This window comes from Canis lupus, chromosome 9, assembly GCF_011100685.1.
Source record: "Canis lupus familiaris isolate Mischka breed German Shepherd chromosome 9, alternate assembly UU_Cfam_GSD_1.0, whole genome shotgun sequence".
Lineage (NCBI taxonomy): Eukaryota > Metazoa > Chordata > Mammalia > Carnivora > Canidae > Canis > Canis lupus.
In genome coordinates, this window is record NC_049230.1 from 37245131 (window position 1) to 37257616 (window position 12486).

Consider the following 12486-nt stretch of genomic DNA (forward strand, 5'->3'; position numbering starts at 1 on the left):
CTCAACAGATATTAAAAGGAGGGGATATTTTTCATAGCCAGGGCTTTCTGTTGACGTCTGCTGTATTCTGCACCTCCCATGGAGTGACTAAGCCTCTCATACTTGTACTTGGGAAGGCCAGCAGCAGTTAGACTTACATTCTGGAATCTGGGAATGGAACCATTCTATAGTTAGCAGGTGAGCATACTTTTTAAAATGTCACTGACCCACGCCAGTGCGACAGAACAATAGTTCATACGGCATTTCCAAAAACTGCCTCCACATTGTAAATTCAAACCAGGAGACCTCACTGCAAGCAAAGGTAGCTCCTGTTACCTTGGTCTCTTGGGGAATTTACAAGATGGATGGGGAGCCTGCTGGAATCCTGGTGCCACGATGCACCAGGTGCTGCTCAGGCGGCAGCGGCACAGAGGGCTCAGGGAAGCCTGAGCAAGTGGCCCTGCTTGTGTTGTTACTAACACCCTGTGAGCCCAGAGCCGGGGGGGGGGGGGGGGGGGGGGGGGGGGGGGGGGGGGGGACGACGACGACGACGACGACGACGACAAAGGGTAATCATGCAGACATTGGTGTTGGCTGCAGATGAATCGGGAGCAAAAGAGGCAGATTCATCTCACTTCTCTGCACTCGGGGCACAGCAAGGTAAAGCAGAGCCTCATCAAGAGCTGTTTAGTGAAAACATTCTATTCCTTTCTTGGAGAAGATGGAGGCTAAAAGGTGTAAGATGGAACAGAATAGAATCCCTTCAAGTTTTGTCCTGAGAAGGGAAAATAATTAGTTATGTAAAGCAGCAATTTTATAGACAAAACTAATTTGTTCAGTTTATAAATAAAAACAAACTCTAGGTCAGAGAGCCTAAGTCCTACCACATGAAACACAAGACTCAAAATCTTCATAAAGCACAGGATTTACAATTCAGAGAAATGTAGGCCCCAGGTTGCCTGATTCTTCCCAGGACTTCATGGTCCTTAACCTTGGCTTTTGTTTTTCCTCCTGGTTTTATTCATTCAGTTTAAGTGGCAAAGAAAATTCCCTATACCAGATAGTGAGCATGAACCTTTTCCTTCTAGAATTCCATCTATTTTAGAGCAGTTTTCTGCCACTGCTTCTAAGCCACGTACCTCTACTGTAAATGTCCATCTCACTATGTGCCTAAGGAGGCCGGAAACTCCAGCTTCTAACCTGAACTTTCAGGTCTCTTGCATCAGATACCGTGGACTCGGGCAGCACTGGCCCCTCCACCATCATTCTTGGAGATCTGGACAAAGGCCACTGCCAAGCGGTTTCAATCGGCTGCCTTTCCAAATCTTGTCTGAACAAAAGTACCATGTTCCCAGTTTTCCATGGAGGCTCCTAAGGGGAAGGCTGTTCATCCTGACACACAAGGGTTTGGGCCTCTGTCAAGATGAACACTCCATCCACTGCAAAGGGCCCAGGCATGTTTTGAGGAAAAAGCCTTCTGAAGTGGATAGTATTAGAAATGAACCAAGGGTGAATTGATTCAGTTGTGCAGCTCCAGTTGGTAAATCTATCCTCACCTACCTGCCCTTGTCCCATGGAGAGGAGTAGAAGTTTCCCTATAAAAAGAATGTCCAGTTAATCACAATTTCCTATTTTTATTCATTTCTGACATCGACACAATAAATGTGGGTAAGTGCCCTCTACTTCACAGGACAACAGTGTTCTAGAAACAAGTAAGCACTGGCTCACAGCATGCTTGCCGATTCCAGTCCTACAACAGCACTTTATTTTTCTTCCAGCATCGACTCTTCACAGTTTCACTACTGCAGCAGCAAGTCATTCCTCAGATAAAATCGAGATCCGTATTTTCAAACATCTTAAGAGAACTAAGAGATAAGTTAGCAAACTTCTGGTGCCGCATGCATTCTGGGCAAGGCAACTTCACCTCCAACCCCCGAGACTGGCAGCAGGACCCCGGGGACAAAGGTCGTCTGTAGGGATGGCTGGGGACTCAGCAGTGGCTCTCTCCCTGCTCTGGGCTTGGGGAATCTTCGTGAAGCTTCACGGAGGTAAACAGGGCAGTCCCTGCATTCTGTCTACTGGTCCCTGTCAGCTCACGGGGTGTGATGGGAAAAACCACAACCCAGTGGGTACTTCATAGAGGAACTTCTCAGAGCAGGTCAGGCAGGATGAGGCCGGGAGGTTTGGGTTCAACACAGTTGATCCAGAAGTTGGCACAGCTGGCGTGATACTGGTGTCCCCCATAGGCCAGCTTGAAGCTGTCTGTTTCAGAGTTGAATGCCTGCCAGAAATAAGCAGATATGTGGGACACATCAGTCTGCTTCTGCACCACAGAGCTGGTCAGCAACCGGCACGTGCAACTCTCCGGGTCACAGAGGCTGAGGCCACACTGGCGCACACACAGAAGCTGAACAGGTAGCTACAAGAATTCAAGGGAGAAGGTCTTTTGATGCTAATTAAAGGTATAAAAAAAAATCCTTACCATTAAACCCAGTTTCGCAAAAGAAGGCCAAATCTTTCATAGAAAAGGCAGAAAAAAAAAAAAAAAAAGGGCTGACAGAAGCTGGGTGGGGGTGGGGCTGGGTGGGGGAGAGAAGGTTGGCTGGGGGGTGTTCATCACACGGGGAACTAAAATAGCCAAGGGCCCTGGATGATTTTTAACCCTCACTGTGCCGGAGGAAGCCCTCCCCTAAGGCTGGCATTTAACTACACGTGCAATCCCTTACATTGCTGTGACTGCTTACATTCCTCTCATGGAAAAAAACAAAACATTAAAAACTCTCGGGGACTAATGCCACTGGGACCTAATAACTGAATCAACATAATTTAAAAATCCAAATAGGTACAGGGTTTATAAAAATAAAGCTATTAGGCACAGAAGAATGATTTCCAGACGACTCATGCTTATAGGTATGTCCCACACAGCCGGTCCTAACCTCAAGTCCTTGGGGGATGTTCTAAAGCACTACAAGTAAACAAACAAAACTCTAATATTTGTTTTTGTCTGATAACTGCCGAATTGTGATGCTCTTTGATATCATTCTCTGTCACAACTTCCAGTCTTCCAGAAGTTGCTCAATATGTTACCTTGTTCATCACAGAGAAAAATGCCTGCAACACCAGAAGCCAATTATGAGCTACAAGCGTGCAAACAAGACACAAGCAGACCCACACAGACGCACTAGTTGGTTAAATCAAACATTATGGGAACAGACATGACTCAGTAAAGGATTCACGATCAGAACACTTCAGGATGGCAGTGGATTTGCTTTCCACACTCAAAACTGAGATGGAGATGCTAAGATAATGTGTAACTGGTTCATACTTTTTTAGGATGTTCTTCTGCAGGCTTCTCTTCTTTCTGAAATAACGTTGAAACCATAAGGTCAACAAAATTCCCACAACAGGGCCTCATGCCTCCAAACAAAGCCTTAGAGGTTTGACCTCCTCTCTTTACCACCCCAGTGTGCACAGGGCGCTGTGGGCACAGCGCACACAGCATTCTGTCGGGAAGGGAAGAACTGCCCCCATTCACCCAATGACTCCCCCCACTGCCCTTTCATAAGAATCTAAGTGCTTTTGTGGTCAGATTCCAGGGCTTCATAAAAATCCCCGCTGTGGTCGCAGACCTTCCAGTGAAGTGGGCTAGAAACGGTTGTTCCCAGAGGTCATGTGAGGAAAGCACCTTGCCATCTGCAGGGGGAAGGGAAGGCGTATCACTTACCCGGCTTCTGGAGTCCACGTTTAAAAGGCACACCCCACAGGCCAGTTCCTGAGCATTTTTAATCCCAGGCCGTAGCATACAGGAGGAAAAATCCAGTGAATTTTCATCGGGCTATGAGGACAAGACAAATGGGTAAGGCCTCAGCAATTCCAAATGCTGCTGTCTGCATTTCCCTATCACTCATCTCCAATAGGTCTAGCAGAAATTAAGTAAACTCTGATACCATCAATACAATTATTCAATTTCCCATTTACTGAGTCCCCACTGTGTTCTAGGTGTTAGGGATGGTCGCATGAGCAAAAAAGGTCCCTGTCCTGGAGAATGCACAGTCTAGGGTGGGGGCCAGGTGGGCATCAAGCAGCACAGTGCCACAAAAGCCATCCTAGGGCACATGGGGTCAGAGGCACTTACTCCAACCCAAGGGAAAAAGAGCCTGATGGCAGAGGAGGTTTCCTGGCACTCAGAAACAGCTTGGCTGAGGTTTCCATAGGGATATGCGAAGTGAAGGGGAAGGGAAAGGTGAGGTAAGAGAGGGTATGGTATTTGTTCTTTGAAGATCAAGCAGCACAGGCAGAGGCCTCTAAGCAAATCGGCTATGGGAAGAAATCTAAGGGGTGGGAGCCAAGCTTATGAAAGGAGGTAGAAGATGGAATTGTAGCATGAAGGCCTTGAAGGAATAGAAGAGACCTTATCTTGGGAAGCCACTGAGGGTTCTAACGGGACGACAGGAGCAAGTCTGTATTCGGACAGTTCCCTCTGATGGCAGTGTAGGCAAAGAGCTGCAGATGGCAATCTCCAGGTATGGGCCTCAGTTACGACCTAAGTGATCCAGGAGACAGAGTGAAGAAAGTTCTAGGGAAGCAACAGTGGGGGACAGAGAGAAACGGTTGCCTGAAAAAGCTTGGGTGATGTGTGAGATGTGCAAGAAGGGGAGAGGCCTGTCTAGCCAACAGGATTCGCCATAATAAGGCATAGGACAGGAGACCCATGTTTAGGGCTGGGGATGAGAGCTCAGTTTGATATATGTAGAGTCGAAGCTACCTGTGGGATGGCCAAGTTCTGATGTTATATATGCAGGAAGATGGATACATAGCCTAGTGCTCAAGACTGTGAGATTCAGAAGTTATCAACTAGAGAGAATAAATCTCAATACAGCTATTTATCAGTCAAGCCCTTACTTGCTAGGCACCACACTAAGCTCTTCACATGTATTATCTAATTTCTTCCTAACAACAAATCTGTGAAATATGGAGTGTAGTCCAATGATTAACAGGACAGGTCCCAACTTTGGAAAGCTGTTAATTTCTTTTTTTTTTTAATAAAAAAATCCATTCATTCATTCATTCATTCATTGTAATATTTACACCCAACATGGAGCACGAATTCATGACCCCAAAATCAAGAGTCACATGCTCTACTGACTAAGTCAGCCAGGTGCCCCTGGAAAGCTCTTCACTACTTCTTTTTCTTCTTTTTTTAAGTCAGCTCTACGCTGCCCAGTGGGGCTTGAACTCACAACCCTGAGACCAAGATCTGAGCTGAAATCAAGAGTCAGTCTCTTGACTGATGGAGCCAACCAGGTACCCTGAAAATTCTTCATTTCTTAAAAGTTAAAATATGTATCTACTATATGATCTTATATGCATTTCTACACCTTGATATTTATCCAAGAGAAATGAAAACATGTTATCAAAAGTTTTGTACAAAAAGTGTTCATAGTAACTATTCACATTAGCCAAGCTGGAAATAGCATGTGTCTATAAATAAAAATTCACAGTATATCAATACAATGGAACAGTACTCACTGATAAAAGGGATCAAATTGATACACACAACAATGCAGATAAAATTTTAAAACATGCTAAGAAGCCAGACACAAGAACCTATATATACTATATAATTTTATATAAAGTTCTAGAACAACCATCTCTGTGGTGATAAAAGTCTATGGAAAATAGATCAGTGCTTATTTCTGGAATCAGACCATGGCAAAAAGGGAACTTTAAGAAGTGATGAAAACACTCCACATATTGATGGGGTGTGGGCTTACAAGGCTAAAGGGATTTGTCAAAACTGATTCAATTATATATTCAAGATCTGTGCATTTCACTATCTGTAAGTATAAAGCCAAAACAAAATGAGAAAAAAAAAAAAAAAAGGGATCCCTGGGTGGCGCAGCGGTTTGGCGCCTGCCTTTGGCCCAGGGAACGATCCTGGAGACCCGGGATCGAATCCCACATCGGGCTCCCGGTGCATGGAGCCTGCTTCTCCCTCTGCCTGTGTCTCTGCCTCTCTCTCTCTCTCTCTCTCTGTGACTATCATAAATAAATAAATACAGAAATAAATAAAAAAGATTTCAGAAGAGTTGTGTTCTTTTTTAAGATTTTATTTTTAAGTAATTTCTACATCCAAATCCAATGTGAGGCTTGAACTTACAACCCTGAGATCAATAGTGGCACACTCTACTGACTGAGCCAGCCAAGAACCCCAGAAGAATTATATTCTTAATACGAAGAAGTTTTAGATATACGTAAACCAATTAATTTTGCTTTTATGTGCCCTAGAGCAGAGATTTCTCAAATTTGGCACCACTGGCATTTTAAGTTGGGTAATTCTATGTTGTGGGGCCTGCCCTCTGCATTGGAGGAAGTTAAACAGAATCTTTGGCCAATTTGGGGGCAAAATCACCCCCCACTCCACCATTAAGAATGGATTTGCCAAAGGAAAAAAATGCAAACATATGTACAAGTATTTATACACATACAAACACATATGTACATGAGCTTATTATAAATTTTTGTTGATATAATTTATAAATAATAAGATATACGGGCAGCCCGGGTGGCTCAGCGGTTTAGTGCCGCCTTTAGCCCAGGGCATGATCCTGGAGACCCAGGATGGAGTTCCACATTTGGCTCCCTGCATGGAGCCTGCTTCTCCCTCTGCCTATGTCTCTGCCTCTCTCTCTCTGTCTCTCATGATTAATAAATAAAACTTAAAAAAAAAAGATTTAATTGAGAGAGAATGTGTGTGTGCATGAAAGAGGAAGGGCAGAGGGAGAGGGAGAAGCAGACTTTTTGGTGAGCAGGGAGCCAAATGTAGTAGTCGATCCCAGGACCCCAGGATCATGACCTGAGCCAAAGGCAGACACCCAACCAACTGGGCCACCCAGGCACCCTTCTTCACCCCTTTCTAATCTGAAATCATAAATTGTGTATTAGTTCCACAAACCTTTCTTAAACTAATCTGAGCTGAATCCATTCAGATCACACTGAGGGAAGTGTGATCCATTCAGATCACACTAAGCATCAGTTCTCAAACAAAGAAAAGGGGAGGCAGATGTTTCAAATGTGCATGAGGACTCTGACCATGAAGTGAACCTACACAGCTTTAACCAAGCCAGACAATAATTTTTCTTTTCTAGTGCAACCATGGCCAACTCTGGTCAAATCTAGAAGCAGGTTGTACTACAATTTGTTTGCTGCCCAAGTCTGTCATCTATAAAATGGTTAACAATTTCATTTGTCCTATATACCTTCCTCAGTTGCTGCTGGGACCCTGAGAGATATATAAAAAGTCTGCTGAAAATGGGACGCCTGGGTGGCTCAGCAGTTGAGCTTCTGCCTCTGGCTCAGGGTGTGATCCTGGAGGCCCTGGGATCGAGTCCCACATCGGGCTCCCTGTGAGGAGCCTGCTTCTCTCTCTGCCTCTACTCTGTGTCTCTCATGAATAAATAGTCTTTAAAAAGTTTGCTGAATTGATCTAAATGATTAAAATTATTTACTTTGACAAAATCTAACAAGCTTTTCAAAGAAGTTAAAAAATAGTAGCACTACTAACATCTATGTTATAGATATTTATTATGTTACTGAACAAGGACTATTTTGAGGAATAATTAGAATCTGGGAAAACCCAACTTTGAAATCAATCCAATTAAGAAAAGCTCTTTAATATCAAAGACCTTTATCAAAGGCCTAAGGAAAGCAAATGAAAAGGTCATATTGTAATCTCCTGTGAAAATCGTAAAGCTTTTCATAAATTATCTTGTGGTCAAATTCATCTTTCACATGATAAAATTAACCTTTATAAATAGACAACTATGAGCAGGGGTGTTGTAGTACATGGCAACAGTGTAATAGTCCATGGCCCTAATTCTGTAAGAAGTTATGCCCTCTACAGGCCATTTTAAATGGAACATCATCTACATTAATTGGCCAATGTTTCATGCATTTAGTAAAGATTTTAAAAAGTAGTTATAGGTACAAATGACCTACATACAGTGAGTCCCAAAGTCAGACTGGGACATATTATCCTGAGTCTTATAGCTAACAATAAATAGCTCAAATGGTATCCAAGAAAATCAGTACTAAGGAAGAAAACTTTGGTAGTAATCAGTGTTCTTTACAAACATCCTCATTATAATTCTTCCGGACAAATGGTAAGATGGGCATTTCCTATTCCCTTAAATTATGCACAGTCATGTAACATGCACCATCAACAGACTGTGATCATGAGTCACATGTGTTACTTCTGGGAGGAAGCCTCAAGCTCCATGTGCCGTTAGACACGTTCCCTTGACCCTTCCATGGTGATCAGCCATTCTCCAAGTGGTGGAGGCTTTGCCAACCTAGATCCCTGAGTGATGAGGACCTGTTCCCAGGGATCCTCCAACTTGAGATGAACCTGCAGCTCTGTTGTTTTACATCATCAGTAAGACGCTGGGGGGAGTTATTTGCACAGCATAAACCCAGCTAGTTAGCCTAGACTAATACAAAAAATGATCTAGACAAAGTTCCACAAGCAATTCTAGACCTTGGGTTTGAGTTACAATGTAACCATCTTTCTTTCTTTCTTTCTTTTTCTCTTTCTTTTCTTCTTTCTTTCTTGTCTTTTCTTTCTTTTTCTTTCTTCCTTCCTTCCTCCCTTTCCTTCCTTCCTTCTTTCTTCTTCCTTTCTTTTCTTTCTCTCTCTTCTCTCTCCTTCCTCCTTCCCTCCCTCCCTCTCTCTCTCTCTCTCTTTCTTTCTTTTTCTTTCTTTCCACACACACACAGAGGCAGAGACACAGGTAGAGGGAGAAGCAGGCTCCATGCAGGGAGCCTGATGTGGACATGATCCCGGGACTCCAGGATCACACCCTGGGCTGAAGGCAGGAGCTAAACCACTGAGCCACCCAGGCATCCCACGATGTAACCATCTTGATTCTTGGTTGCAATGTTTCATCTAATTTTTCCTATTGCTGCCATAACAAAATAGCAACAATTTAGTTGTTTAAAACAACATAAATTTATTCTCCTACAGCTCTTGAGGTCAGAATTCTAAAGTCCACACTGACAACACAGCAGTCTTTCTGGAAATTTTAGGGGAGAATCTGTTCCTTTACCTTGTCTACTTTCTAGAGATCACCTGTATATTCCTTGAATCATCCTAGTTTTTTTTTTTTTAAGCTTTTATTTATTCATGAGAGATAGAGAGAGACAGAGAGAAAGAGAGGCAGAGACACAGACACAGGAGAAGCAGGCTCCATGCAGGGAGCCCGACGTGGGACTCGATCCTGGGTCTCCAGGAACGCCCTGGGCTTAAGGTAGCGCTAAACCGCTGAGCCACCAGGGCTGCCCTCATCCCAGCTTTTATCTTCAAAGCCAATAGCAGAGAATCTGCCAATCTTTCTCTTTGGTCTCATTGTTATATGGCTTTTTCTCACACTCACTCTTATGCCTGATAATCCAGGGCAAATTTCCCATTTAAAGATCCTTCACTTAACCTCTGTAAAGTCCCTCCTATCACATAAGGTAACAAATTCACAGGTTCCAGGGATTAGGGTATGGTCATCTTTGTGGAGGTGGGGGTGGCTCATTCCATCTATCTACCCTATCATCTTGTCAACTGAGGCTAGCCATGCAGAAACATAATGAAGATTCTCAGGGCACCTGGGTGGCTCAGTGGTTGAGTGTCTGCCTTTGGCTCAGGTTGTGATCCTGGGGTCAAGTCCTACACTGGGCTCCCCACAGGGAGCCTGCTTCTCTCTCTGCCTCTCCATGTCTTTCATGAATAAATAAAAAATCTTCTCTAAAACAATGTGCGTACTTGCACAAAAATGCTATCGTTATTAAAAATAAACTGATCTGATATACCACAGCAATAGGAAGTAAGTAGTCTGAAATTCACTGCTTATTTCCCATTGAAAGGAAGTACAAAAGAATTTGTACTATTCTTAGGATAAACAGTAGAATCCAAGCCCGTGTGATTTTCAACCGCCTAGAGGTTGAGACTAACAGTCCTATATCTCTTTTTGTAGATTTTATACAGCAGGAACGGATCTTCTTTGTTTTCCAGGGCTGAGTCTGTCTTTGTTCCAAACATTCATTGAGCTTCAACTCTTAGGTAACAATTCACTCATATCATTAAAATAGATGATTTTTACCTCTTGAGAAATAACCAGTTCCTTCAGTTTGTGCCCAGAGGAGCATATGCTTCTACCACAAGAGGGGGCTGTAGCCCATGCATGAAGGGCAGGCTGAAACTGCAGTAGAACTTCAGCTTCACTAAGCATCAGGGAGCCACAGCTGGAGTTCAGGGTTGTGTACTTTGCTTTCCTTACCCCACGCACCACTGCTGTGTGAGATACAGCACTAACATTCCAGGACTTTTTCACTGAAGAAAGGCAATGCAGCTGCTTTTTGATGGGAATAGTTTCGTGATATCTTCATGGAAGAAACAAGTCTTTATTTTAGCATCCTGGAAGCTGGGACCACACAGTGGACTTTTCAAACTCATGATCTCAAGGCTGGGAGATTGAGCCCCCTGTGGGGTTCCACACTCAAGGCAGAGTCTGCTTCCGACTCCTCCCTCTCCTTTTGTCCCCCTCCCACACTCATGCTCTCATACTTGCTGTATAAAATAAATTTTTCTAATTTTTGAAAAGATTTTATTTATGAGAGAGTGAAAGCACATGCACACAGTGGAGGAGGGAGAAAGAATATCGAGCAGACTCTCTGCACTCACAACCCTGAGATCATGACCTGAGTAGAAACCAAGAGTCAGATGCTTAATCCACTGCCCCACGCAGGCCCCCATAAACAAATCTTAAAAACAAAACAAGACAAAACTATGATGTGCATTTAAATCCCTGATTTGTCAGTTTCAGGCAAGGTTCATCTCTGAGCCTTAATTTCTTCAGCTGTAAAAATAGGATTATTTTACTGACCTTGAGGACTGTTACCAGGGTTAAATGAGAATAAATGTAAAGCATACAGCACAATGCTTGACAGGTTTTATTTTACACAATGCTAGGTGTAAAATAAACTACTCTATAATTGGAATCAAAGAGCCTGACTATGGCTATTTGGTTCATTAAGGAACTTTCAATTCTACCTAAAATGAAGCAATGGTATAGAGTCAAAAGTCTCCTATACAACCTCGGTCCTGTAATGATTTCTTTGCACTGAGCCTCCCATCCAGAGTCCCTGGAGTTTGCAGAGTTCTGTTCTAACGGAACTACATAGATGTTGGTTTGGGTTATTAACATTCACATTTTTTTTTTTTTTTTTTTTTTTAGAGTAAAAGTTTCTCTGTGACAAGTCCTATCTTATACTTCCCTTGGAGAATATGTACTACTCTTCATGCAGTGGGCAATTCAAGTTAAGTTTTATAGACCAAAGACCTACAAGTTATCAAAAGGAAATGACATGGTATAATCAGGAATAATAACCAAGCAGAGGAGGATTATTTTTCTGTCTACAGCTTACTTGGTGAAAAAGGCACTTACAGCTGGAAATGCATGGATAATCACAGGAATGGGTACTCAGCAGTGCTCACGTACAATCTGCATGCATTTCTGCATTGTCTAGTTGCAGACTAATTGATTTCTATACTGTTTATCCCGTGTCTAAAAAAAATTGTCAGGTAACATCACTCATTAGACACAGATACTAGATGTGAAAGTTCTTCACTGGAGCTTGAAGGAGAAGGTATGAATGTCTGGCAACTCTTCCATTTCATCTCACTTGCTGCCACACTGAAGGGCTTAGAATCACCATATGTGAACAGGGCAACACTTCCAGGTTAGGGGGGTAACCAGACCCAACAGGCTTTCTTTGATATCACAAAAGCAAATTTTTTAAAAATATTTTATTTATTTATTCATGAGAGACACAGACACTCAACTGCTGAGCCACCCAGGGGCCCCACAAAAGCAAATTCTAGGGCAGCCCGGGTGACTCAGCAGTTTATATTTTTATATTTTTATTTTTATTTATTTATGATAGTTACACAGAGAGAGAGAGAGGCAGAGACACAGGCAGAGGGAGAAGCAGGCTCCATGTACCGGGAGCCTGACGTGGGATTCGATCCCGGGTCTCCAGGATCATGCCCTGGGCCAAAGGCAGGCGCCAAACCGCTGCGCCACCCAGGGATCCCTGCTTGAAGATTCTGTCCCTCTGCCCCTCCCTCCCTCAACTTGCACATGTGTGTGCTCTCTAAAATAAATAAATAAATCTTAAAACAAAAACAAACAAAAAGAGTTGCATGCTCTACCAACTGAACCAGAGAGGCACCTGCTATTGCTTCTTTAAAAAGGTCTGAACAAAATTAATCCTGGGTATAAAAAAAAAAAATCAGAATAGGGATTATAACCTCTGAGTGGGATGATGACAAAGAATTAGCATAAGGAAACCTTCTCGAATGATGGGATATCCTGTATCTTTATATGGGCATTGGTTATTTGGGGTGTGAATTTGTCAAAGCTTGTTCAATGGTTTAAGTAACACAATTTACTGAATGGTATA

General features: G+C 43.1%; 1 protein-coding gene and 1 long non-coding RNA gene across 3 annotated transcripts in view; one reads left to right on the top strand and one right to left on the bottom strand.

The window, feature by feature from the left end:
- Nucleotides 1-1593: 1593 nt before the first annotated feature.
- Nucleotides 1594-12486, bottom strand: part of SYNRG (synergin gamma) — an 84633-nt gene continuing 73740 nt past the window's right edge. For both annotated transcript variants that reach the window (XM_038548057.1, XM_038548056.1), the window contains 3 exons: nucleotides 3704-3814; nucleotides 3305-3340; nucleotides 1594-2260 (listed from right to left, as the gene is read on the bottom strand). In XM_038548057.1, the coding sequence (XP_038403985.1) occupies nucleotides 2129-2260; nucleotides 3305-3340; nucleotides 3704-3814 (279 nt within the window). In that variant the 3' untranslated portion in view covers nucleotides 1594-2128. The remainder of the gene's footprint in view (nucleotides 2261-3304; nucleotides 3341-3703; nucleotides 3815-12486) is intronic.
- Nucleotides 2133-5667, top strand: LOC119873315. Its single transcript, XR_005364643.1, has 3 exons — nucleotides 2133-2394; nucleotides 3569-3835; nucleotides 5185-5667. It is a non-coding gene; the product is annotated as an uncharacterized LOC119873315 (long non-coding RNA).